The sequence below is a fragment of the Aquila chrysaetos genome, chromosome 10 (assembly GCF_900496995.4).
Source record: "Aquila chrysaetos chrysaetos chromosome 10, bAquChr1.4, whole genome shotgun sequence".
In the NCBI taxonomy this organism is placed as follows: domain Eukaryota; kingdom Metazoa; phylum Chordata; class Aves; order Accipitriformes; family Accipitridae; genus Aquila; species Aquila chrysaetos.
The window spans coordinates 12,126,451-12,153,908 of NC_044013.1; the positions used below are offsets into that span (position 1 = coordinate 12,126,451).

Below are 27,458 nucleotides of genomic sequence, written 5' to 3' on the forward strand. Positions count from 1 at the left end.
GGAATACTATTTATCTCTGAAAACATTAGCACATAGAAAAGAAAAGGGAACATTTTATTATCTCCTCATCTTTCTGTAACAGATTTTCAAGAGGAACAAAATGTACCAATAGCGTCATTGTTATTAAAAGCCTTGGCTAGAATAAGGAGCAAGAATCTTATTTTCTTCTGCTTTTCCTTTGACACTTCACAAAGCTCTCCTACTACAAAAGTTAAGTATGCATGAACGTCTGCCATGGCAAAAACAATAAGCACAGTTCACGACTTTGGCTTGTCTTTGTAAAGCAGTAGCACACAATATTTTAATATTAAAATGTTTTAAAGCAGCTTTAATGTTAATACGTATTTGAAAAATTTGAACAAGCTAGTTATTAAAAAAGATCGTACCACTGAACAGCTCTTACACTATCATTAAGTAATTTAAAATTTCACACCCCCAGGCACAGTTTCACAGATACTAAAAACTATCCTAAGCTGATTCTGCTGCTGGGGTTAAAAAAAGCTCCGGCTCCATTTAGGCAGAAGAGATTGAGCAGAACATTAATGGGTACAAGCAGCTAGGTGTACTGCAGGCATCTGAAAAGGAACAAGAGGCTGGTGAAGTGGGAAGTTAAAAAACATATGGATCCTGAGCTGCTTATCAATAAGATCAAAGATCCTTAGATACAGGGTTAAAGCCCATCAGGTAAATCAACAAGGTGGCTTAGGTGTATCATCTAACTACCCATCTATCAACTAGCTCTTACAAAAAAGGGAAGTCCTCCCTTTCTCCTCTTTTCCCCATTTGTTCTCATGATCCTGTCTGATGCTTCTCCTTTAGATGGCTAAGCCAATAGACTCTAGGGTTATAGGAGCATCATTGACAGCACAAAGGAAGAGAGCATGTGTCCAGAGCTGAGCAACACCACCACCCCTTTCTAGCTAAATTAAATTGGCTAAGATGTGCCATCAAACCACAGTTTTAGGGGTTTGGTTTTTTCTTTTTTTTTTAAACATTCAGTTAGCATTTTAACAGATACACAGCTTACTGTTATCATAACAGAATTAACCATACTTACACAGCTATAACTACGTAACCATGTCATTCACCAGCATTTGAGATCAACAAAACCTTATGTATTACCATATTCTTATACAAGCTTGGACACATTATGTTTTGTCTTTACTATCTCACATTCATTGTTCAATATACAGCCTAACTGGTATTGTCTTTTGAGATAGTTACTGTAAAAAAACCCAAACATTAATACTTACAGTTCCAGGCCTTGTGAAGTCAATACTATGTGCTACACTTTGTCTCATCTGATTGCTAAACAAGCGAACACAAACACTTTGAAGATACTCTGGTGTGATCTAAAAATTAGGAAACATAAAGAGAGAACAGGATTATATAAAACTTATACTTTCTACCAGACAAGTGTTTCTATACTAAAGGTTATTTTGTTTTCTAAGAGGGCAAGAAATCACACAGCTGAGACTCATCAATGTAAGCACAAGGTATATACTGCAACTGCAGTTCTGTTTAGAAATAAAGAAAACTGTAAACTCTCTTCATCCGGGAATAGTTATGCTATTCACAAGACTAATGCTAAACACTTTCAGAAAGTCTAGAAGAAAAACAGAATTTGTCACACGTAGGTTTGCATACAGATTTTCCTCAATCAAAAGGTAAGTTGTTCAACAGTAAGTATGAAGCAGTTTTGTGCTTTAGACTTAGACAACGATATGCTGATGTGTTGTCTAGCTAAAGAGCAGAACTTACACGACTCTCTTGTGCAGCAGAGAGAATGAATATGAATTACACAGTACAACACTTTGTGTTTTAATGCAAAACATCTCAGGGCGTTTAGGTTTTTTTGTTTTGGGAAATCTACACAATAGAACTGCTTAATTTCAGAACAGTTATTAGCTTCCCCAGAACAGAGGCAAGAGGACTGAGGTTATAGAAACGCAAATGGAGACACTTCTGATATTCTCAGACCTACAGCGAGACAACAAAACCCTTCAAATTCAGAATGCTGTAACTTCAACATGGTTTTATTCAGTACCCAACTCCACTTTGGATTCAGAAATGACAGAAATGAAGATTCATAATGAAAGAGCACCCTCAGCTGGACACACTTGGGAAGAATCAAATGACTGCCCAGCCCAAAGCTTACAAAGGAAATTAAACGAACATCCGTAACAAAAGATAACCAGTGCCTGATTCCTCCACCACAAAAGGTAAGAGTGTATCACCTTGCAGAGCACTGAAGTGTGAAATGTGAGGCAGCAAATGAATGACTATGTGTTTCTTATTGTTATCGAAGTTCATGTGAGCAGATACCTTTCCTAATCTGCTGTAAACCAAAATCCACATCTAAAGGTAAATTCTTCCCCGCAGTAATGATGTGAGCAAACAGTGATCACAGATGCAGAGTAACAAACTACAAGATGTTCATGCTGATGACAGGAGGAAGGTACATACTGACTTCTCAGCAGGCAGCACAGGAACTTCTAGGTCATTCTCCCTGCTAACAATTCACAGCTCCTTTAAAAGCATCTAGAGGCCACTAACATCTGACATAAGACCAATCTTCAGATTATACAGAAGTTATAGCAGAGAAGCACGCTCGCAGATAAGATGGCACAAAAAAATAAAGCATAAAATCATCTTTGTATAAAAAAATACCCATAAGAAAGTTGTACCTTCTCCAGTCACATACATGTGACTCATTTCACACAGTGAATAACTCATTCACTCCTACCCCGGTTCCCTTTACCAATTAAATTAACAAGTTCAGCTTAGCAGAACAGAGAGCAAAGTTTTTCCTCAACAAAATTTTGGATGAGAAGATTGTTTCCACCACAGCGTAACTTAAAACAGACCTGGCAGCAGTTTTAAATGTACAACAACCTCTGATGGGCTGGATTGCAGTCAGTAATCACAGAAATGCCCTCTCATCACTGCTAATGCCAAAGCTCAGAAGGAGACTCTCACAAGAGATCTGAGTTGTCTTGTGAGATGGTGATAGTTTCTTCAAGATTTCTGAGCCAGCACAATTCAACCCATCTTCTGCACTACCTTTATCCCAGTACACAGGGGCAACAGAAGAACACCCCATCCAAAGTGCTGTGTTTCATTAGTAAAAAGACACAGTACTTACAGAAATGCCCATCACTACAAAGCTTAATTCACATTTTAGTGGCATTGTCTCTCCATTTTCTGGGGGGTGGGGAAGCAAGCACACATCTGAGTCATCCCTTACCATCTTGCCACTGACTGTGGCCTCCAAGGAATCCACCAGCTCCGCAGTGACTCCAATGAGATTATGGTAGTCCACCTGCATTTTGTTAAATCGTTTCAGGTAGGTCATGGTCCTGTGCTCAGATTCCACTAACTGTTGATGAAGATGTTGCAACATTTCTGTCAAGTGAGTAACAAAAAAGAAATAACATCACCTTTTTAACCAAAAGGACAAAAGAACCCACAAGCATTTTTACTGCTTTTAAGGGACAACTTCAACTGCTGCTGTGGAATTACTTTTATCCAAGGGGTGGAATTTCACTGCAAGGATGATTCCATGCTACTAGTGTGATTTTACTTCATTGCAACAGCTACCAGTATTTATTTTACCTTAATTGCCCAAAGAAACAATTGCTTCACAGTTACAGCAGCAATACAACTATTAGACAGTAAACATCACTGAATACATTTGTAAAGAGGATGCTGTTTTAAAGGTGTGTTAATACACGAAGTTCCATGCTATCAGAGACAACGAGTCTGTGGGCATAGAATCAGAAAAATATATGACAAAATGCAGCTCAGACTTGGTTAACTGAACTTGCTATCTGCAGGTGAGATTCATGCACTATCTTCTACAGTCACTAAAGTAACAGTGGGTAAAAACCATTATCACACCGAGCAACTGGAAAGGTCAGGCAGCCACTTCAAAGATAAAACAACAAAACAGGAGAACGACAGTACCCAGAGATTCATGCCAGTGTTTGTCAGATTACACTGTGAGGCTGGGTGTTTTCTCCAGTGAATTTATAGAAATAGACCACTGACATTTAGGTTATGTAGTGCTTTGCTTATTTTAAAGTAAATACTAAGTATGCTATCTTTTAAGGAAAATGGTACAACTCATAGAAAAAAAACCCAAACAACATTCAGGTTATCCAGTTCCTCATCTGCTATTGAAATATTCATTGAATTCTTCGAAGTTGCAGGGAATTCTCTACTTCTACACAAAATTTTTCAGGTGATTCCATCATTTACTGGTTGATAGTAAGCTATGTGTTACTTTTAGTACCTTCAGTTCCTGAAAATAACTCCAGTTTTTCTTTTATTTGACTAAATTAAAAAAAATAAAAAAAAAAAAACCCAGTTATATTCCTGATACATTTTGTTCCTTTGGGTTCAATTAGAGACAAAAGAAGCAAACTAAGCACCAAAATCTGTATCTTCCAGCCCAGTCTCAGAGCTAGCCAAATTAGCATTCTACATGGAAGTCAGGCATAGAATCTGGAGCTGTGTACCGCAGTGCACATCTTCATGACTGGACAAAAATATGAAGGAAGGCACAATAATTCTATTGTTACTGCTGATGTTTATGTATTTTGCTAGAACATTATGTTTTAAATTAGTTTGCTGAGAAGCCAGTATTGCTCTAGTGTTGTGAAAATGGCATTGCGCCCATCTGCAAACAGACTGAGTATCTACCGTAGGACTTTCTGTTAAATAATGGGCAGGAATCAGCTTGACTACAGAGTTTAAAAAATTTTGGGGTTAGAGCATTCCAAACAGCCCAATATGACACAGTATAGGTCCAAATAGACCCAAAAGGAAGAAAAACAAAGTAAGTAGCTAAGATGCAAAACTGGAAACTAGAAAAACTAGTTCCTACTCCTGGCTCTGAATAGACATTGCCCACAATCTTTGAGGAAACCATTATCCTCTTTTATGATTCACTATCTCTTTCCATAAAGACGTAGATCACATGTTACTGTAACATAGAAGCACGCAGCTATGATAAACAAGCTCTGGAGAATTTAGGTGTAGTTATTAAAAAGCTGTCCCTTGCCATTTGCTCCCCCGCTCTCTGAACTCAGGCTTGAACCTCTGCTGCCCCACAGCAGCTGGCATAGGGGTGGTAATCTTCAGCAGAGGGAAAAATGGGGAGTGGAAGTGCTGTATTAGCACCATGGCTTATCTGGTAGACCTTCACAAATCATCTTTTACAATGGCTATCTAGTTATATTGCAGGTAGCAATGTACTAATCATGGACAAGTATCTGCCAAAAAACATCCAACAAAACGCTTCAAAAAGCAATAAACACATGGACGTAAGAGATGCAAAACTGCCAGAAAAATACTATTCAAACAGAACTCTTTGTAAAGCTTTCATTACAAATGAAAAAGATCAAAGTCATTAGATAGCTCTATGAATTCAGATGTTGGAAATTGCTTTAAAAACTTGTCACATCTTATGGATTTTAGGGTTTCTGAAATAGGCTGCTTTTATCCCATTTATATTAAAAGCAGTAGATGGGAGAACAACTTATTTTTACTTTCAGGAAATTTAGCAAAATGATCTTTTTAATGGGACCTTTTAGAGAAAATGTGCATGAATAGACTTTAGCTGTAAACTTTAGCTATAAATTGACAGTCTTAAAATAAAGCACGGAATACAAAGAAGGTACATTTTCTTACTTCTAATCTGTATTTTTTCAAAATCTACAAGTTAAGAAAAAAAAAAAAAAAGACAGTTCTTTTACTCTCTCAGCCTCCTCCCCTCTAAGAATGGCTGCTTTCTGAGAACCATTCATGAATCACAGCATTCTGCACCTGCGGGATTTGTGACTGACACCTGATATCAAACTGCAAATCAAGCCACCCTAATGATATTTTTCTTATACTTTCTAGGAGGGAGCCAAAACTGATGTGAAATAACAATAGAAGCTGTGACAAGCCACAGATCCTGTTCACACCCAGCAAAACCCACTTGAAAAAAAAAAAAAAACAACCAAACAAACCACTGGAACAGCTCCCAGTAACATTAAGTAATCTTGCTGAGAGCACCAAACTTTTTACAATTCTTTAAGCTGTTAAAACCATCTCAACTGCAATCAATATTCATCAACTTAAAAATCAGAAGACTTAAGATAGCTTCCAAAGACAACCCAAATTATTCTTCCTTGATAATAATCATTCAACTTTGATTTTATTTTTATTCCACAGTCATCACTGCTAAACAGCTACCACAGCTTTAATATGATGCAGCTCCAAACCAAGAATATTTTTCTAAACTAATAAAGATTCTGAGAGCAACCGCTGCACAAAACTAGCCACTTTTTCAGCACTTTATTCCTTTGCTTAGATAAGCAAACTGGAATACATTTTTATTTAACTGTGATATAACACATTTGATTCAGAAATTTCCAGTGGATGTATCTAGAGCATGACTTTCACCCAGAGGAAAGTTGGAAGCACCAAGTCATGAAACATAAACCTACTCATAATTTGCTTGCTTTTCATAGCCCAGTGGGGAAAATTTCCAGTGATGAAAATCCATCTTCCAACTACAGTCAGCAGCAAAAACTACATAACCAAAACTCAATGCAGCTCATGAACACTACTCTTGACAATTAAGAAACAGGGTCCAATTTACCCTTGCTTGTTAAATCCAGGGATTATCAATAATAAACACTGCTCTTTACTGAGAAAAGAGAGTCAAAGAGAGGAATCACGAAGTCTTGACATATCTTGCATTTTTTATCACTATCTTCTCACACATAAGTAATTTCACTGAAAAAGGAAAAGTATTTCATGAAAGTTTCTCTTACTGAAAGAGAAGGAAGCTTTCATCATTGACATGTAGCTGACCCAAGTACAGACAGCTGTTGGAAGAGCTAGTCCTGTGCTGCCCCATTTCCCCCCTTGCATTCCTGCCATATCCCCTTTACCAGTAACAGCATTCATGCAGACAGATCAGAGAGCTACCAGTCCAGATAAAAATTAATATTTAGTTGCTTGTTTAAAATGTTAAATCATTGTCATCTGAGTCAGGATTGGGTAAAAGGAAAGAGTGCCTTTCAGCAGCAGTTCACATTTATGTCACCTTGCAGCAGTGATCAAACTGCACCCGTAACAGGAATCAGAGTAACACAACACATTCGGCTTCTCTCTTTCCCTCTCCCAGATACACCTCCCAGCACTGACAAATGCTTTCTACATATGATAAGCTTATAGAGGGGGGGAAAAAAAAAAGCTCTGGACCTAATATACCTACCAGACCCATTATTCATATCTAGAGGAAGAGAGGGGAAAATAAAGGACAGAGGACTAACCTCCTGGTTTAGGAAGATACAGTGTACAGTAAAGCTTGTGACTTTGCCAAATGAAGATGCTGGCATTAGGGATCATCCGAACTACTGCATATTTCTACCAGTATTCTTGCCTCCTCTCTCGTGTATGTAATTGTTAAGCCTTTTTAATGTTTTGACTCCAGTTCCTATGAGCAGCCAAGGAGTTACACATACGCACATAAGCTTTTCTCTCTAAGTGAGAGATTGGTTGTTATCCTTTACAACTTACCTACACCTCAAACATGCTTCCTAAACTTGTGCTTGCTCTCTCTCTCTCTCTCTTTCTCTAATCTCAGCCCACCCTCCCTCACCTACTTTGCTAGAAGCACTGACTCCAGCCAGGCTGAGTTCCTGCATACAATGCAGCAGAGCTCTCAGCAGAGGAGTAGCAGTCCCAAGAACTGCTATCAGACACCAAGGCTCCTTAGGTGACACCAAAACCTTGCTCTTAGGAGACACAGTAGTGGCCTTGTCTCCTTCTTGCTTACCTCATTTCCATAAAAATTACTATCAGTATTCTAAACTGACATCTTTCCACATTAATAGTCATTCAGACTATAGCAGATCTTGACAGACAGGTTAGGTCACACTTCACCTGACACTTCCCCCGCTCTCCCCTTCCCCAAAACAGTTGAAGAGTGGCTGTGAATTCATCCACAGATTTGTAATGAGACAGCAAAGGGGACAGTAGCTGAACACGCTTCCACATACTTCATTCCCACCACTCCTGTTAGCACAGAGGACACACAGAAGGTCTGAAGCTTTCTGTGCAAGATGCCAACCATTCTGCAATTCTTCACTTTCCAGCCAAACTGAAAACACATGGGAGAGCTGTAAGTTAAGTACAACTGCCACACAGATAGTTTTGAAAGTCACACAGGTATTAAAGTTTTTTAGCAAATGGGTAAAAAGCCAGACTGTAGCAGGTTTATCAGGCAAGGTAAACGCACTAAACTCTCCAGGACACCTCCAAGAGCATATGCACCTCACCACCCAAACCTGAAGTGCTTCAGTATGTCAGACTAATGACTGGCAACTATTTACAAAAGGCTGTTTTCAGGACTCTGCCGTACTGCTCTTCATTCGTGTGCTGCCTATTAATTTTCTTTGCGTTTCTCCTTCACTGATAAAGTAAACATTCTCCAACAGCGAGTATGTACGGCAGATCCCATGTGATCTGAGCAGCATACTGCAAAAATAACTTCTCAGATCCAAAACTTTCATACAAGACAGGCCTCAAGTAACCTTTATGAAAAATCCAAACCTCCAAGGCAACTCAGCCTCCAAGGCACATAACAGATCTACAAACCAAGACTGACCTGCATGGATTCAGTACCATGACAGTCCCTGTACTTGTACAAAGCCCAGAACCTGCCCAAACATGATAATCAGGCCCAAAATAATTCAGGCCCAATCATGTAGTTATTTCTTTTTAATCAGAGTATGGAATTATTGCCTTCAGGAAAGTCCACCACAAGGAGAAAGAGTAACTTCTGGAAAATAAAAATCCACAAAGATCTTTCTATTTGTCAACAAAAGTCTAATGCAACACAAAGCACAAAATAACAAAGAAAATACCTGGAACTCACACTGGGAGATGAGCCTAACTTTCTCCTTAATACAATCTACAAATCGTAAATCCTCAGTGTAAAACTACAGATTAAAATAACTTAAGAGGAGAAGTTTTTTAGGAACCCAGCCGGGCTCATACAAATCCCTACTGATAGAGTGAACACAGAAAATCAAATGAAAAAATGAATGCAAGGTAGTTGGGAACCTAAGTTCTATTTATTGAACTGAGTTTTAAAAGGCACATATTTCAAGTGCCATCAGCATCTAACAGGATTCAGTGCTGAAATTATTATTTTTTAAAGGGCCCCAAGTCACTTACTTAAGTGTGTATGAACAGCTTACCTAAAAAGGCAACACATCAGAGTCATACTTAAATTAACACATTCTTAATCAGGAGATACCAATATGTACTATTTTAGGAGTTTAAACAGGATGAGTGAATAGGAACAAAAAAATCAACTTTGTCCAAGATCATCAGACAATCATCAGAACAACTGAATGAGATTTGAAATCTGGAAGGTACAGATAGGCATAAGCAGGTATGGGAAAGAAATCTGAGGAAACATACTTTCATCATAACTAAAAATGGAGAGCTGGTATGCACTTTGTACAGAGTTCTCCACTTGTTTTTACCATATTTCAGGACAGAATAGACTTAAAACACAAATCCTACTACTAGGCCCTTTCCCATTTCTAGTACATGCCCGTGCTCAACCCTACTGAGCTCAAGCAGTCTAGCAATAACTATCACCAAGACAGGGGTCTGGATTTCAAAGGACTTTTTGCCATGCATCACTAGTTTCCCCATCATTGCAGGTGTACTTTCCACTACTATTACAGCCCCTAATAATCTTACAGAATATCCTTACCACATCTCAGCATTTACCTTTGTTGCACTGTCCATTCTCCTTCTGTTGTACAAGGAGGAGCAGTTCAGGAAAAAAATGCATCCTTTCAGTATGTGTTTGCTCCTGAGACACAGAATGAGAAATTCAACCAACTGGCAAACCCAACCAAGCCAAATATTCCTACTGTCCCAGCCAACAGCCAATGCCTGATGCTTCACAGGAGAGCAAGAATAAATGAATCAATAATAAACACATAAAAATCTCATAAGTGCACATTGTACAATGTTGCATGGAGATTTGAGACTTTTTGCTGACCTTTAAAGATACCAGATCCAGCCCTGAAGTATAAGATATGGTAACTCCAGTCTAAATGTATTAACACCAAAACCAAAAGTCAAACCGCTGATTTTACATAAAATCAACATACAAATATGCAAATGTTTTAGGGCAAGTGATGTTTTATACCTTCAGGGCTCAGTTAAGATCCAGTCCATTACTCCATAAAGAGGAATAAGCAGAGACAAAATTTTCTTCAACTGTTCTGTGCCAGACTCCCACACAAACATCCGTAACATGGGAGTGAAATGATCACTGCCCCCCATCCTGGCAAATGGGCAGGAATGGAACAGAAGGAATATAATTTCCAGCTCATCGTTCAACACCACCATGGCAACATGCTGCTTTAGAATAAAGTAAGATATAGCAGGAAAAGGACTTTCAACTTCTCCTGTTAAAAGAGGAAGCGGAAAAAAAAGAGGAAGCGGAAAAAAAAGAGGAAGCGGAAAAAAAAGAGGAAGCGGGAAAAAAAGAGGAAGCGGGAAAAAAAGAGGAAGCGGAAAAAAAAGAGGAAGCGGAAAAAAAAGAGGAAGCGGAAAAAAAAGAGGAAGCGGAAAACAAAAACTCCAGTTCAGTTCTCTCTACCTCGCCTTTAACTACACTGACCAAAAATGGAGAAGAAAATTTGTCAAACAGCTAGTTAGTTTGCAAATCAGGCCTGACAACACTGCTTTAACAATACTGTTAGAAAAACAATGCCGTCTGAAGCACAAGCCATTTAGTAAAACAATAATTTCTGGAACCCTTAAAAGCCCTGGAAAACTTTCAGCTAGTCCCTGAAATGGCTAACTGAAAAGACTAACAGCTTTACAAATCCTCAGAGAGCAGTCAGTTCAGGTTGGTGCCTTTGGGTATCCTGTACTTTATACATGGAAGCAAAGAATGGTCATACGATAAATATGCAGGTTCACACGCATCTATACAGTGTCTTTACATAACTTTTTCAAAAGTGTTTTGGTTTTTTTTTTTTGATGTGGCATATAAACAATGTTTCCTATCACAAAAACACTGAACTGCATCATTACTGCAATTCTGCAATAAATCTTAGCAGCACACGCTTCAAATAAATTATACTGCCTCTTTATAGTAATTCTAATTATCTTCAAAGTGTTTTCTCAAAAGGATACAAATAATGTGAGAAGCCGAGGAGTCTGTCTGGCTTTGACAGTCAGAGACAGAAACTTTTCCAATCTTGTCCTTAAATCCAATGTCCAAGAATCCTTGAAAAGAAAAACAAATTATGACAGTTGTTCACCAAATATGTACACTCTGCTGAAAGTACTGTTTGGATCACAGCAACCTTCCACTAGTAAACAAGGCAGCCAGCATTGTATTGAAAAGATTTTCCCTTCACTGTTACTGAAGTGAATGCCTTTGCTAGCTACCCATAAAAGGGTACAGAAGTCAGAAGAGAGTTTAGTATTATTCCTAGACAAGAGTTCTAAGAACACGATGTAGCTTTATTTCAAGTGTAAAACTATCGTATAGTGTTGGTGCCTTGTACGCACATGCAACAGCTGCCTCTAAATTAGAAGTAGCTTTAAAATACAAGCAACTTGAGAGGCAACAGCTGCCTCTAAATTAGAAGTAGCTTTAAAATACAAGCAACTTGAGAAAAAGATGAAAATATTAATGTGAATTTTAAATTTATTAAATAGAGTACAAAATGAATAATTTTCCATCGCTCAGTTTTAAAAAAGTAATCATTGTAGTCATTTTTCACTCCTAACAAGATCTAGGAATTGTAAATTTTGTCAATAACTATTGCAAACCTCATGATATGACATAAGTGATCAGCGTACAACATTTCTAAAATAAGGATTTGGAGAAAAACAACTCACATAACGAAAAATAGACCAACATATCAGTCGCTAACTGGAATGCTGTCTTCTGCTTGACATAGTGTCTCATAAGCACAAGAAAATAATAGTTAAGGAAGAAAGCCAAACTACACCTGAGTATTCACTGAATACTCATTTCTTCTATTTCAAACCTTCAGTTAAGCTAGTTTCTGCTTGATGAGAAGCTAGCCAACAGATGAAAAAGCAGCATCTTCCAACAAGTAGCAGGAGCTTCCTAATTTACTGCTGTACATGTGTTTGTTGCAAGCTGTTCTCGCAGCTCGGATCTGCCCTCATTTCACCGTGCTGGAGAGCGTACAGAATTTACTTGCTGTTTTTACAAATTCAGTATCCAGACAGCGGTGCACCACAGTATGCTGCATACTACCAAAGGAACTATGTCTCCTGCAGAGAGGAGTGTTTATTATGTTTCAAAATGTATTACACAAATAGACAGGAACTCCAGCTATATAAAGCATCAGACGCCCAAGAAAAAAAAAAAGCCATAAGAACACTGCTTAGTAGACTAGTGACTCACTGCTGTTCTTTCTCAAATGTAAAACAATCTGTGTTTCAACACTAACATGGAATGAGCTGTACAATTCCCACAAGAAAATATGAGTGATGGTGGACTAAGAGTTTGGACACTGGGTTACTATGAATAAACCTGAGAATCTCGTCTTAGATAAGGCATTCAAAAAAAAAAAAAAAAAAAAAAAGCTGCTAAGTATAATTAAAAAAGAGTAGTCATATCCCATCTCTGAGGTCAACCAGTACATCTCATTATTTATAGCTAGTCCCAAAGGAAAATGGCAGTATATGCCTTTTTTTGGTGTTAAACTGGAGCTCCTTATCAGCTGGTACATCCAAAGTCAGCCCGAGGGCAAGTACCACTTAAGCTTTGATTTGATACCAAAAAGTGTGTGGCAGCAATGCAGGCTGAAGATACCTCCTCCCACCACAGTAACTGCCCACAGCTACTTAGATAAGCCAGCACAACTGTCCATGTGGTAGGATGGTTAAGCATTTCAAGCATATAACCCTGCAAAACATTATACATATTTTACAAACAAATTTGCATATGTGCGTGTGTGTGCATGTACATGGGAGGTGTATACACACACATTCACAGGCAGCAAAGCAGATCAGTTCCTTGATCCAGTCCAAAAGCAACCACATAACCAGCCGTTTCCAGCAAAACCAAGAAGGTGTAGTTTTGCACCACAGGTGAAAGAGTGGCTGTACCTTCCCCACAGGTATTGCCACCAATACTTTGGAATATCAAACCACAGCTCTGGACATCATCTCCTAACCATCTACCTGCATGGTACCCAGAAAGCAGTCAATGTAAGGGTGTTTTATTACCTCTTCATCAATAGAATAACTGTAGATCATCACATTGAAAATGCACCTGCAAATGAGATCTATTTTGAAGTTCAAGCACACTAACTTTTACACTCTCTTCTCACCTTGCACGTATAAGCCTAAGAACTGAACTCTGAAACAGCCATTCAAAGGCAAAGGCTAAAACATATTTAAGAAAAAAAATTAACCAGGAAAAATGCCTGTGGCAAGAGTCACCAAACCACTAAGCACATCTATGCTCTTCCAGCATTTTTTGGGGGGAGGGGGTGGCGAGGGGAGAAGAGTCTCGGAACACAGACAACACTGGCTCATTTTCTGTTACAGGAGGATTACTTATAAACTTGACTTTTTCTTTTCCACATGAAACGAAACTGCTTCAGTCTCCTTACGCCTAGCTATCAGGTTTTAAATCCGGCCACATATACACAGATAGTGGGGTTGGGCAACAACCTCAAAACAAGTAAGTGGACCTGAACTACTATGTAGCAATTCCCAGAAGCATGCATATTTCAGGGTTGTGTGGAAAGGAAGGAGAGGCAGCAATTCTTATTTATGGACACAGAGCTGGCATACGATTCAGGACTCAAGCAAACATAAAATATATATTTAAGATGGTACTCTCTTATTGATAGCACTCTCACAACCCTTCCTTCATCAAATATATCTTCTTTTATTATTGTACAGTTTCTGTTAAAGGAAACAATAAAAGCAATTACCAAACTAAACATAATTCCATATCTATCATCCCACGAGAAAAATCATGATAAATACCATCTTTGCAAAATAGATACTTACCTGGAAAAGTTCTTTAAATGAAGGATGTACCATGGGGTTTGGAACAAAAGGCAAAGCATAGAAAGGAAGAAACTCTGTAGTCTGGCTCAGTGCAGCTCCTTTTGTTTCCAGGTATGCCTTAAAATGAGAAATCCTTTCCTCAAGTTCAGCTTTGTCCTAGGAAATAAAGCAGCATATTTAGAAAACTACCACTCTGAATGCACTGTAAAGCTGGCAAATACAAGCAAGAGAACTAAATACATTAATACCAAGTTTGAAATCCCAGAGTATTTGTTATCTAAAAAGCAACATTTGTTTAACTAGAGAGTATTGTATCTTGTTTTCACCACTCAAAAAAGAAAATTTAAACCAATGTTGTCATTTCTGTCATCCAGGTCCAACAAAAGAAGAGAGGGACATTTGCTTTTTGAATGTAAATTATTCCTGCCCACTTCAGGCTAGATTTCTAGAGCAGAGTGCCATTTCCACACTCAGGTCCAAGAGGAAACACCTACTTTAAACATGCTTTATTTCAGTGGTAAGTGCAGAACTGTAAAATCCACTCACACAGAACAGACCGAAAGCCACCCTGAAGGCATCCAAATAGTCCTGTAGCAGCTGACAGGTGAAAGGCAGGAGCTCTTAAGCCCTGGCTGACCTGGCTGACTCCAGGCTACTTAAATGTCTCTTCATCATAAAAGTCCCATGTAACAGAGATTTTATTTTATGACAGCTTGGAATTATAGTTTTCAATATGATATACTGAGCTGGTCAAGATTCAGCTTTCCCATTTCATCAGAAATGTTTATATTTCAACACACAGCTTCAGTCCAAACTGGAAGCAAAGTGTTTTAAGAATCTCCTATGGACTGCAATTAGAGGTGTGAAAGTATCAGCATACTGGTATTTTCCAAGTTAAAATACTTCAGGAACTCCAAGATAAGGACATCGGCAACTTCCATCTCTGTACTTCACAATACAAGGGGTCTGGTTCGACTAAAATGCAGACTGCGGCTCAAAAACTGGATATATACTCTGGGAATTCTTCTTACTATATATCCCATCCTCATCCACACTCAATACAAATAAATGAAGTAAAACAAACAAAAACAATTTGAAGTTTGAACTGTGAACTGAACTTACAGGCTTTCCCATAGAGTGTTTTAAGAGGTAGGTTGCAAAGTGTATGTGAAGATAGAACTCCAGCTTCTGAGCAACCGGTTCATTGTCCCGGACTGAAGACAAAATATGCTCCTCCCAGAGCTGGAAGAAAACTTTCTGCTCACCATTTTCAAATGCTGTAAGCAGATCTTTCTGCAAAGGGGAAAAGCATTCAGTGAAAAAACAAACACAAAACAGCTACATTTTTCCAACAGTAGATTAGTGAATGAAGAATTCAAGTGCCATCTGAACACTTTAAATTAAAAGTTCTAGCCAAAATCTCTCACCATTTGATGACCACCTAAATATTCTTTCTCCACCTATCTTTAATATCTCTGAGAGCCTGAATCAACCATCAATACAAGTAGTAAAGCCCAGATTTTCAAGCATGTCAATCTGGGGACCCACCTTTACCATAAGGGAAAAATAAATGTCTACAGTGTGTGAAAATCAGTCTTACCAAAGCATGGCAAGCTAAAAACCTAAAGTAGTATGAACCAAACCTACTGTCACAGGTTCAAAAGGACTAGAGTTCTGAAAAAAACAACAACAAAAAAAACCCCCAAACACAACCAACAACAAACCACCAACTTGAAGGTTCCTGCACTGGAAGAAGACTTGCTAGCAGACTTCTTCAAATAATCAAGAATCTGTTCAGACAGTTCAGATAATCTCACTGCTGTAATAATTCACATGGTGGTTAGTGGTCTTAAGCTGGTTTTAGTATTACTTAAAGTAAGCATAAATGATGCATTACCTGAACAGGCAAAGCTTTTGAATCTCTTGAGGAAACACCTGGTGGTTTAGGTAGTGGCTTCCCTTTTATTTTACATTCCTTTTTAAATACTTTCACTGTTTCTTCAAATTCAGCAAAATCCAAATACTACAAGACAAAAACATACAGGAAGAATATTTTTTTAGATTATTAATGCTTCAGTGAGTGACCCATGAATTGCCAAAGTCCTTTAAAGTTTCTCTGTAGCAGGGTCCATAAATGCCAAAGACTGAACAGCAACAAACCAAGAACTGGTACCTCGTGGTAGGAAAATACTATCTCTCAACTAAATTTCCTCCTGCATCCTAGAGAATAGTGCTGACAACCGAGCACATCCTCTCTGAAAGAATTATGCCCCTCGATTTAGTCAGTAATTTCGTTCAACCAAAGAAGAAAAAGAACTAAAATCCATTAATGTTATACCTTGGTTGAAGAAACAAGTAAATAACCTCCTTGGAAATAATGTTCTCGGGGGCAGAATTCTTAAGTGTGACTCTCATCTCCACAGCAGCAGTCAGACAGCTTGAATTCTAAGCCAGGTCACTGAAGCTGTGCAAGCCAAATTAATGAACAACTAATCAAGTACTATTCTTCTGAGAAAGAGATAAACAGCCCTGCCTCTTCCTCCCACAATGTACAGTCACTATATTACATGCAACTTTCCCTTCCTCCCCCCATCTCAGGAGTCTTAAGTTATTGGTTGCTGAGGCAAGACATTACATTTCATTTTGCAAATTTGATCTGGGTTCCCAAGGTTGCCACAGAGAACAGGAATAATTTGTTTTCCTCACTGTTAACACAAATGGTAGTACAGTAATGATTAAGTACTTAAACCTCTATTTAGATTTGTTTTCTGAGATCCAAAAATAGATTTAAGTTGTGTATGATTTTGCCATTTGGTAGACTCTTTAGGCAGGCAGTAATTGTCCAGGCTTTCAACAGACAGCCTGGTGAAAGCTGGGCACAGTGACAGCTGACTGCCGCTCTTGATCACCCCTCCATAGCACCAGCATCTGTAGAATCCTGCAATAGGTTGGGTCACACAAGGCAGGGGGATTAGGTTGTTGGTCTGGTGTTCACTTAGGGCTCTAAACCAGGCTGCCAACACAGTGTTGATCAAAGGAATGAGACAGTAACAAGCAGCAGAGATCACAGTTTGTGCTCTTGTTCCAAATCACAAATATCCCATTATAGTCAATTTATCCAGAAGACTGAAGCACAGACTACCATAGAGGCACCTGCCCTTGAAAAGTTTGTCTCTCACTGCCTTTTTCACACTTTAGAATATATTCCGATTACCTCTTATGGGCAATAGGGGTAGAGGAGTGTGTAGCTGGAAAATCCTGCTTAGGCATTAAACCATGGAGATAAGCAGTCTCAGGACTTCAGCCTGGGCTTTGTCAGCTCTAGGGTTTTTATATGCCTCTGTGATTTTATACAAATATGGAATGAGGTGGCAGCTAAGCAATGTTTTAAAGATCTCTCCATTATCACAAGGTGGACCTGAGCCCCAAAGCTGTCTGTGGATCTAATCAACTTAACTGCTCCTTTAATGAAAGCCTCATTTGCAATGAACAATGGATAATTCTAGATTGATATGATGTTTGACTGCTAGCATTTAATGGACATTGAGCCCTTTGAATCTACAGAGCATGACAGGAGTCAATATGATTTCAGGGTGTAGCAAACACTTGGCCAGATAAATAACTCCAGAATTTAAACCACAGTTACAACAGCTGGCTCTGAATACAAGCATTATAAAATTTTGCCTTGCTCAATTCAACCAAAAAAAAAGAAGAAAAAAAAAAGGCAAAAAAAAAAGAGAGAAAACCAACCTCTCTCACTAGTCCGAGTAACTCAGCTTCACAAGCTAGAACGTCACCCATCGCTAAGCATTACTGCCACATCTCATCGTCGATAAACCTCGAAAACTGTAAAGAAGGGGGGTGTTAGCAGACAGCACAGCGGTTCCTTCACACAGCCCCACGGCAGCCCAGCCACGCACAGCCCGTTAGCCATCTCATCTCCAAACAAACCGCATGAGGAGGACATCCCACCCACCCACCCCGTAAGGCACCTCCAAAGAAGTTCCGAAGCATGTCTTCTCCGACCCGAACCGCCGTTCTCGCCAGGCCGCGGGGCGGTCACACCGCCTCCTCACACAGCCGCCTCCAGGTGCGGCCCGCCGACGCCACGCATCACCCAAACCGGGCCGGGGCGCTGCGGCCGCCCCCTCAGGGCCGAGAGCATGCGACCTGGCAGCTCCTGAGGCAACCGGCGGGGAGGGAAGCGAGGAAACCCCGGGTGCCACCCGCACCACCGCGCCGCGGCCTACCTGCCCTGCGCCGCCGCCGCCGCCGCCTGTCGCCTTGGCAACCGCGGCCACTCTCCACGCCACACCGCGCCCCCTCCCGCCGCACATGATCCCTCTCAGCCAATCCCAGACCGGGAATGGCCCATCACGTGACGAGGGTGGGTCTCCACCGTGCCGGCGGGCAGCGCCCCCTGGAGCGCGCGGAGCTGCAGCTTCCCGCTGGTTGTGAAGCATCGCTTTTTGCCGGTTTCCACTCTCTGACGTAACTTGAAGGGAGTTTGGGGTCAAGTTCATTTTTTAAAATTATCTACTCTCTTAACATATGGGTTTGTACCCCCTTGCCATCCTGGGCCAGCCAGAAGTCTTCTAAAAGCGCACCACGCTGTGTGCTGGTCCGCAGGCCCATAGCTTTCAGTTGCACAATTACATGATTTCTTAATTACAGTCGTTACAGCCATCTGGCAGTATTTGCCCCTGCCACACCTGTCACCGAGCACTGCACTCTCTGAGGGGATGCAAACGCAGGGAGTAATTCCACTCCAGCTAAAAGCCTGTGGCCCAGGCCACCCGCTCTACTTACCTCACAGCTTGGAAGGTTCGTCTGAAAAAGATGTCGGGCAAAAACAGCAGAGCCTTGCCGAGACTGAGCACTGCACCATGAGCCTGAATCGCAGCCCCAAGACAGCCAGGGTTAGGGACACCAAGACCAGCCCCATGGGTCATGCATGCACGGCTCCAGCAGGCACGCGTCCGACACATCGTTATTTCATGGAATCCTGACCAAAGCAAACAGGGAAGATTGGCTGAGCCCCTTATCGAGGCTTTGTCCCATTTTTAATTAACGGTGGTGTTAATGAACCTCTTGCCGTTAACACCAAGTTACTAGGAAGCATTTGCTAGATATAGCAAAATGACATTGTATTACCAGTGATGTCCTGCCTGGGATTTTGGTCTCACCCTGTGCAGCCTTGTTTTCCACCATGAACACTTAAGACGACCCGTGTCCTCCACATGTCCCACAGCCAGATACAGCACGGTACCATCCTTCTTCCTTTACAAGGCTCCTAAAGCAGGCAGCAGAAACTGAATGCAGAGATTTGCATCTGCCCCCCCCCCCCCAAATTTGATTCTTAATAACCTCACAAAACCCAAAAGCTAATCTCACCAGCCAGCTCAGAGGCACTGCTCTCCACCAAGACTATTTCCCAGACAAACCTTAACTTTCCAACACCAACATGGGTGGATGAGATGCAGTTCAGGGTACAGCCTTCCCTTGGCTCATGATCTAAGGGTATTCTTCTCCTTATGCAATTTAAAAAAAAATAATTGAGGAATGGGGGAAAAAAAAATCACCTTTGAACATTCTTGCCAGATCTAAAATTATCAGCTTGATAGATGAAATGTTTGGGAAGACCAAGGTGATGGGAGGAAGAGTTATGACAGATGGTGAGCAGGCACTAGCACTCCATCCGTAACCCGTGGGAGTTATTTTACCACTGCTCCATGGCCAGCCAGCAACGGGTTGGTATTTGTGACTAAAATACTGAAGCAGACTGCAGCTCTTTGGGAAAAGAAAGGAAGACGTTAAATATCTTATGAAGGGCCTTGACAAATCTATGCTCCCTCCCATGCCTTGCTTCTTCAACTTATGGTTGTCCCGGTAAGGGACAGAGCAATGGTTTGAGCCAGGGTTGTGCCAAACTGCCCAGTTTTTACTTGCATTTCATGTGATGGATGAAAAGGTGCCAGGAACAGGTCAATTCATCCACCACATCTGTCTGTGCCAGAGGGCCTTGAAAACATCTCATTCCCCAACTCAGTATGCTTGGGAGACATTCTCAGTTAAAGAAAGCCTGCTAGGGAAGGAGCTTCTCCAGGAAATCGGGATAAACCTCACCAGTTTTCTTCAGGCTCCCTCCTTCCCCAGCACTCCCAGCAAGCGCATCACAACAGGCAAGAGCAAAGGGACAGAAGGGCAGATTCCTGAAATCCTGGTAAGGACTCCACTGCTCTCAGTGCATTGCAGAGAAATCTGCAGGGCACTGCGGTTTGCATCGCAGTGCCCTGGCATGTGTTGTTCGAAGACGATACAAGCCCAGGACAGAGTTGGTGGGGTGGGGTGGTACCTGTCAGTCTGTCCTCCTGCAAGCCAGAAGGACCCAGGTGGAGGAGGCTGGCTGCTTGTCCAGGGTTATTGCAAGCAGAAAGGGAATGCGTTGGCTGAACTTGGGTGGAAGAGCCCCAGGGCGAATAATCCAGCAATGCTAAAATCAGGCGTGAGGTTTCCTGATGAAGGAATGGGTCAGGACCGTGGGCAGCATTTGTTCTGGAAGCGAAGAATAGCATCCAACTCTTTGTGCAATGCCTGCCTTTGCCATCTTCCCTTGAGCAGGTGCATTGCTATAGCAAACCTCAGCTTCACTCACAGGGACATCCTCTCCTGCTCAAGCACTCTAGACACTCTCTGCTATGCCATATTCCTGGATTTATTTGTATTAAGAACTCCAGATGGTGCAAAAACATCTGGACCACGGCAAAACCATGGCAGCTCAAAGGACTGCTATGCTTTCAGGGTTTGCCACTGCATCACTGTTCAAAGATAAAGATAGGTACATCCCCTTCTATTTATTTTAAAAAACAGATGCTACATGCTGCAGAGAAACTTTTGTAGCCCTGTGGCTTCTTGGAGGATGCTGACAGCCTGGAGTTTGGATCAAAAATATTCCTAGGAAACACACTGTAACTCTTAGAAAGCACTCGGCAGTGCCTAGAAAGCAGTCTGCAATTTCTAGAAAGCAATGGGTAATTGCTAGAAAGTACTGGGAAATTCCAGCAAGTGCTCTGCAATCCATGGAAAGCACTTGGATATCTCTAGAAATGGCTCTGTCATTCCTAGAAAGCACCTGAAAATTCCTAAAAAGCACAGGGAAAGGCCTAGAAAGCACTGGAAGAAAAGTGTGTGAAAGCTGGCTGGAATTGCTAGGAAGCACATCAAACTGTTCAGAAAGCACCCTGGAATTCCAGTCTGTAATCCCTACAAAGCTCTCTGCAATTCCTAGAAAGAACAAGGATTTTCCTGGAAAGCACAAAGAAATTCCCAGAAAGTAAGAGAAAATTCCTAGAGTTGAGTCTGAATTCCTAGAAAGTTGTGGGAAATTCCTAGAAAGCCCATTGAAAATCCACAGAAAGCCCACTGAAATTTATAGGAAGCACATGAACATTTTTAGAGAGCACCAGGGAATTCCTAGGAAGCAACAGGAAATTTCTATTCTAATGGTTAGTTTGTGTTCTCATTGCTCACCCCGTGACAGTGAGCATTCAAATTGGCTTTGTAGTTACTGCATGTGCTGGTTAAGTCGTCAGGTATGTACATGATTGAGCTGGTAATTGGAATTTCTGGGTTTGGTGATTTGTATACTAAATACCAAAGTTTTATGTATATAAACATAACATTTATATACATGAAACTTCTGTACTTAATAACACAAATAGTAGGCATACTCTGCATATATAGAGAGTATGTCTACAGCCAGAGGTTTCTTCTTTCTGTTGCATATACTTCTATGGAGATCTCACAATAGCAAACTTTAAATATTTATGTTAAGTTTTACCATGCTAGAGCCAGTCAGGCATTTAGTCGGTCTCCAGCGGGGGGAAGGACTGGGTCCCTTCGCCATTTATACCCCACTCACCACCGCTGTGTGTGCAGCCTACAGGGCTCCTTCTTGCTCCAGCTGAAGGAAGGTGATGGGACTGTGAACTCCTCCTCCTGTTTGTCACCTGTCCCTCTAACTTTTTAGAGGAGTAAAATACTTCCTTAGAGAGTGGTCCCAAGGTTTTAGAGCAGACCAGCTGCAGCCGTCCTCCTTCTTTGTAAAGGCAGCTGCACTATCCTCATGTTCCCTCTCTCCTGCTTTGCTTTGGTGATGATCAGGCACTGTCCACGGGGAGAGAGAGGGATTTATGCCAATTTTCTCCTTTTCCCATCTTCAGGATGATGTGCATCCAGCTGGCTTTCTCCTCGGAGCAGCCAAACAGGACTGACATCATGTTCTGGGCAGGATGGTGGGAAGGGCTGTGTGGGATCTGGGCTTTGCTTGATCATACTTTTTCTCATTTCTCTCCTCCCATTCTTGCAGAAGTCCCCTTCCAGCAGGCAGGCAAGGCTGCTGTGCACACATTGCCTTGCGCAGGCTTTGTCATGCTCCTAGGGTGCTTGGTCAGAAACACCTTTTCAGAGAGTTGTTGCCCAGGGGTAAACACCCACCCACTGGACAGCACCTGGGGTAAGGTCAGGAAGATGCAAAGCTTGTGCCTCAAACCTGAAAAGCAGGACTCCACTGCCCTGTGTGTCCAAGGGAAGACACTCATCATCACCTGGGGTATCACCCCAGCTCCATAGTTTAGGTTTTTCTTGGGGCAGGTGTCACTGTCACCTCTGCCGGGGGCTGAGCATTCCTGTGGCTGGGCCACCAACTCTGCCAGCTGCAGCTCCCAAACTGGATTGTAACCTGTTGCTTGATTAAAAAACAGAAGGCTATTCTTTGTGCCCAAGTGGAACATTTTGCAGGAAATGTCTTCTTGCAGTAGCCTTTCCAAGTGGTTGCATTAAAAATAAAAGCAAGCAAGCAAGAGAGGAACATTTTTCAAAGCTTAAACATCCTGTTATTTTCTGAGTGAAACTTCAGCTTTTAGTTGCCAAAAAAGATTTTGGTTTGGATTTTCAATAAATACTTTGAAGGAGCATTTAGGCAATAAATAAGAAGTCATTTGAGTTTTTAGTTGATGACACATTATTGTTGGTTGGGTTGGAGCACGGACTGGCTCTTACTGGGACTGGCTGGGGGGCAGAAGGATTTGCTTGGACCAAAATCCTGTGCTCAGGAAGGGCACTTGCCCAGCGGTTCAGATGCTGCTTACATACCGAATTACACAGCAATGCTTCCCCAGGGCCCTCTGCAAGGAAAACCAAGGCAATGAAATTGCAAAACCTCTCTGCTCTCCCCAGCAGCAGGCTATCATAAAGCTGCTCTGTCTCCCTTGGATGGGGCTTGTTTAGCTGCTGCCGAGCCTCAAGTTTCACCTCTCCCCAGAAGGATGCAGTCAGCCCGTGCCAGACTATTTATATGCGGACCTTTCTTCAGTAGTTTACTGTAACCAAAGTCCCTGAGCAGGACAGGCACAACAGAGACTTTGATTTTGTGCCATGGGATGAATGGAGGAGGTGACAGGGTAAACTCAGCTCTCCTTGAGATCCAGAAGCCTTTTGGCCTGCTGAGCGCAGAGCAGGGAGGGAGGAGGGACTGGCTGGTGGCTCCCAAAAAAGCTCCTTTCAGCTCCATTGCAAAATGGTGAAGGAGGCTCCCAGGCACCTTGCAGCCCAGCATCGAAGGAGCCAGAGATTTCTTCTCCCAGCAGGACTTTACAGATGAGGCCAGGAGCAACCAGGGTTTAACCTATTGCCCTGCAATGTCAGGGCCCCACGCCCCTCAAGTGCCCACCTGGAGAGGAGATGCAGCTTTCTCCAACCTCTGCAAAACCTTCTAGCCACTGCCACCACCCTGGTGGGGGTTGGCCAAAGCCAAGCCCAGCCCAGGCTGGAGGAAGGAGGGAGTCCTCTAGCACTTTCTCTGCTCCTCCATCCTGATAGATCAACCCATGGTACCTTTCCAGCTGTAGCAGAGATCAGCCTTCAGAGATCCCTACAGGGACAGAGCTGACAACCAGGGGAGACTGACTGCCTTTGTGGGGCAGGGTGTGCCTCCATGGGGGATGATGGCAGCTCAGTGGCCTGGGCCCAAAGGGGGCCCCAGCTGGGCTTTCTGGCATGTGCTCATCTAAGATGGGTCATTAAGCCCCCAAACGAGGTGAACACCCATGCGTGAGAAGTCTTGGCTTGCAATAACAGCTAGGCTTTCCAGCCAAAAATGACAGGGGGCTGGGAGGAGGGAAGAGCTAGAGATGCTCCATTAAAAAAAAAAAAAAAAAAAATTGAGAAAATAGTCTGGGAAACTGGGTGCACAGAAACAACAGGACAGAGCTTCATCGTCAGGAGAAACATCCCCACTCCCAGCAACAGCCCCAGGGAACCTCACTGCCTTCATTGCATGGGCACAGCTTTGATGCTTGCCATCAACACAGACCGATGGCCATCTGTCCCATGCCACTGACACAGACCAATGGCCACCTGCCCGCTCACTCAGGGACAAATTGCAAAACCTCTGGGCCTGCAAGAGGAGCAAGCAGCAGGTTTCATCTATGAATGAACCCATGAACTCTGCTGTCCAATGCAGATGTTTCCAGCAAATTATTTTCAGCTGTTTCTTGTTCATCCCTGAACCCCAGATTTCATGCTTAAACTAAAAATAAAAAAGATCTCTGTGTGAAGTTAAAGTAAACAGAGAACTTGCCCAGCCCTACAGGAGCTATCTTAGCTTCTTGACTCTGGGAGGACATGGTGGGGAAACAAAAAGCTAATCCATCTTGGTTCTCATTGACACGGAATGGAGAAAAACAATTAAATAGGAGAGCCAGCCTAAAGTTGAGAACAAAGACACTGCACCAATATTTCAGGTCTTTTTCCTTCACTCTGAAGGGGAAAAAATTGCTCCATACTTCATCGCTTGCAGGTTATCTTTGGAGGAACAATGTCTCCATAATTTCTGCTGACAATTAACCTCGCCTGTGCAGCAATTCTTCCTTGGGTCACCAGAGCAGCTATTTATACCCTTGGCCAGGGATGCTGTTGCCACCAAATGACTGCCCTTCCCCTTGGCCAGCCCTGCACCAAGGTGGCAGACAGCGAGCCCCAGGGTGTCCCCCCATGCGCCCTGCCCTGCTTGCCAGGACCCACTTCACCTGGATCCTGACAATATAGACCCTCCAGCGTCCATTTTCTGCACATGCTACAGGAGTCAGGCAGGGTCCATCAGACCAAGTGCACAGAGCTGGGACGTCTAGGGTTGTGGTCTCCAGGACCCCTGATTAGCTGGTCTCCAAAGGACTTGGGCAGAAACAAGATTTGCCTTGAGTCACCTCTCTGCAACATGTGGGTAACGCTGATTCCCCATGCACTGGAAGAGACACCGATGGCTCACTCGAGTACCTACGCAGTACTTCTGAGCAAAAAATCAGAGCTTTAGTCGTGCAGCCAATGCCGAGAACTGGCGTACAGACCTCAAAACAAAACTCTGGACCTGGGCTGCTGCCAGCTAGACTATTTGCCCACACAGAGCAGGATTTCAGAGGCCAAGTCAAGCCAGTCCTGACCTGGAGCCCAGCAGCAGGGGCTGGGGCAGCTTCTCCTCCCAAGGCACAGAGCGTGGGCCAGCCCAAGCCCACCAGTGCTGGAGAAACACGTTGAACCAGGTCTGCCCAAACCAGTTATCTTCACTGCAGGAGCAAAGACCCTTGCTCCCACATGAAGCCACCCTGGGGGAAGATCAGCACCCTTGGGTGAAGGCCTTCAGGCCCACTGGTCCCATCAGAGGTTGCAAGCAAATACCACAAGCCTTGCACAGTCGCGCAATGTCCGTGCTCCCCATCTCCTCCATCCTGCTGCTGCTGCAAGGTTAAGATGGGCCCAGAGCTGGGCTGAAAACAACCCATCACCAACGCCGAAAGCAGCAGGCAGGGGAAGAGCCCAGGGCAGGCTGGGGTCTGGCAGGGATGAGGGTGGGGGACCCTTCAGCCTCCAGGATGCAGGGAGATAAATGGCCAACATCATCATCGTTATCAGCAGCGCCCAACCTTCATATTGAATGGCGAGGAGGAAGAGCTTCGCATGGCCCTGGAAGGAAGGGGAGAGATAGGGAGGGCGGCACTGCTGTGATGGGGAGAGAAGGGAGGACAAGACTTACTCAGTGCCCACCAGGGCCCTGGAGCAATGCCAGGGGGCTGTCGGCCCCCTCCTCTAAGTCCCCTTGCCCTGGGAGCTTTACCTCCAACACCCCCATCCCTGTTTCGGTCCCCAGCACGGTACCAAGCAGGGGGCTTGTACCCAAGTTAACAAGTGGAAAGGGGAGACTGAGGACATGCCCAGGGCCTCCTGGAGGGACTCGGATCTGTCAGAAGCAGCATGCTTTTGAAGTGATTTATTTCTCACCAGGGTTAAGGGGGATGAGACCCGTTAGTCAGGAGGGACAGAAGCATGCTTCCTGTCACCTCAGCCTCTCCCTCTAACAAACCCAGGAGCATTAGGTCCAATTAGCCCCTGGCAAACACCCCAAGGGTGGGTCCCTCCGCAGCATCCCCAGACAGGCCCAGGAGAGCAGCACTTCCTAAAAAATCAGTGCTAATGAGTCACTGTGGCTAAATGATATTATTTAAAGCAGCAACGAACCTTTCCAGGCTCTCACCATGCCTTCTCCAAACTGGAGATCAGAAAGCCAGCAGTGGCCTCCCTCATCCAAGCACAGCAGTGAGCCAGTCCTGCAGTTACCGGCCCCATCTGTCCCCAGGGAAATCGGTCAGATGCCTTAGCATGGGGGCAGGATCCAGCCCAGAAGGCTTTCCAAAGCCTTCTCGGAGGTTTTCTAGCATCTTTCCAGAAGATTTCTGGAGGTTTCCTGGCCATTCACTGTTAGTTTTTCTAGTCTTCTAGAGGTTTTCTGCTGTATCTCCAGAACATTTCTAGAATTTTCCTAGAGGTTTACTTGAACTTTCCTGGGGCTGTTACAGCCTCTTTGTGTGTTTTTTTTAACAAAGTCACAGGTTGGCCATTTCCAAATTTCTCAAGTGGCACCTTGGCAATTGAGCAAAGCTCAGCACCTCAGCCAAGCGCCATGCGACACCTCAGGTGGTCACAGAGCAGCATCCTCAGCAGCCTGATTAGTAAACTGAAGAAATACACAGAGGTTAGGAAAAAAAATATCACATGTATGGGATCATTCTATAGTCAGGACACATTGTTTTGTACCACAAACTCTCAAAAATGCCCCGCAGGACCTCTTGTCCTTGTGCTGTCTGGAGTCTTTTAAGCAGTGCCCCCTGAGTGAAACCAGCCTGAGCTAGACGCATGTCACCGAGGCACGGGACCAGCATCCTCCCAAGCTGCAGCGTGGGTGGAAGAGGTTTATCCTTTATGAACTTAGGGCACCTGAGCACACGTACCTGAGGGGTTGC

At 42.8% G+C, this 27,458-nt stretch overlaps 1 protein-coding gene across 9 annotated transcripts in view; it reads right to left on the minus strand.

The window, feature by feature from the left end:
- Positions 1–18,463, minus strand: part of ARMC9 (armadillo repeat containing 9) — a 72,185-nt gene extending 53,722 nt beyond the window's left edge. For 6 of the 9 annotated variants that reach the window (XM_041126778.1, XM_041126781.1, XM_041126779.1 and 3 more), the window contains exons 1-9: positions 18,099–18,344; positions 17,857–17,952; positions 16,004–16,129; positions 15,229–15,399; positions 14,107–14,262; positions 11,233–11,325; positions 9,808–9,832; positions 3,248–3,405; positions 1,254–1,352 (exon numbers count right to left, since the gene is read on the minus strand). In XM_041126778.1, coding sequence (XP_040982712.1) covers positions 1,254–1,352; positions 3,248–3,405; positions 9,808–9,832; positions 11,233–11,325; positions 14,107–14,262; positions 15,229–15,399; positions 16,004–16,129; positions 17,857–17,907 — 879 coding nt within the window. In that variant the 5' untranslated portion in view covers positions 17,908–17,952; positions 18,099–18,344. The other 3 variants (XM_030028270.2, XM_030028274.2, XM_030028272.2) reach the window with 3 other exon arrangements.
- Positions 18,464–27,458: the final 8,995 nt, after the last annotated feature.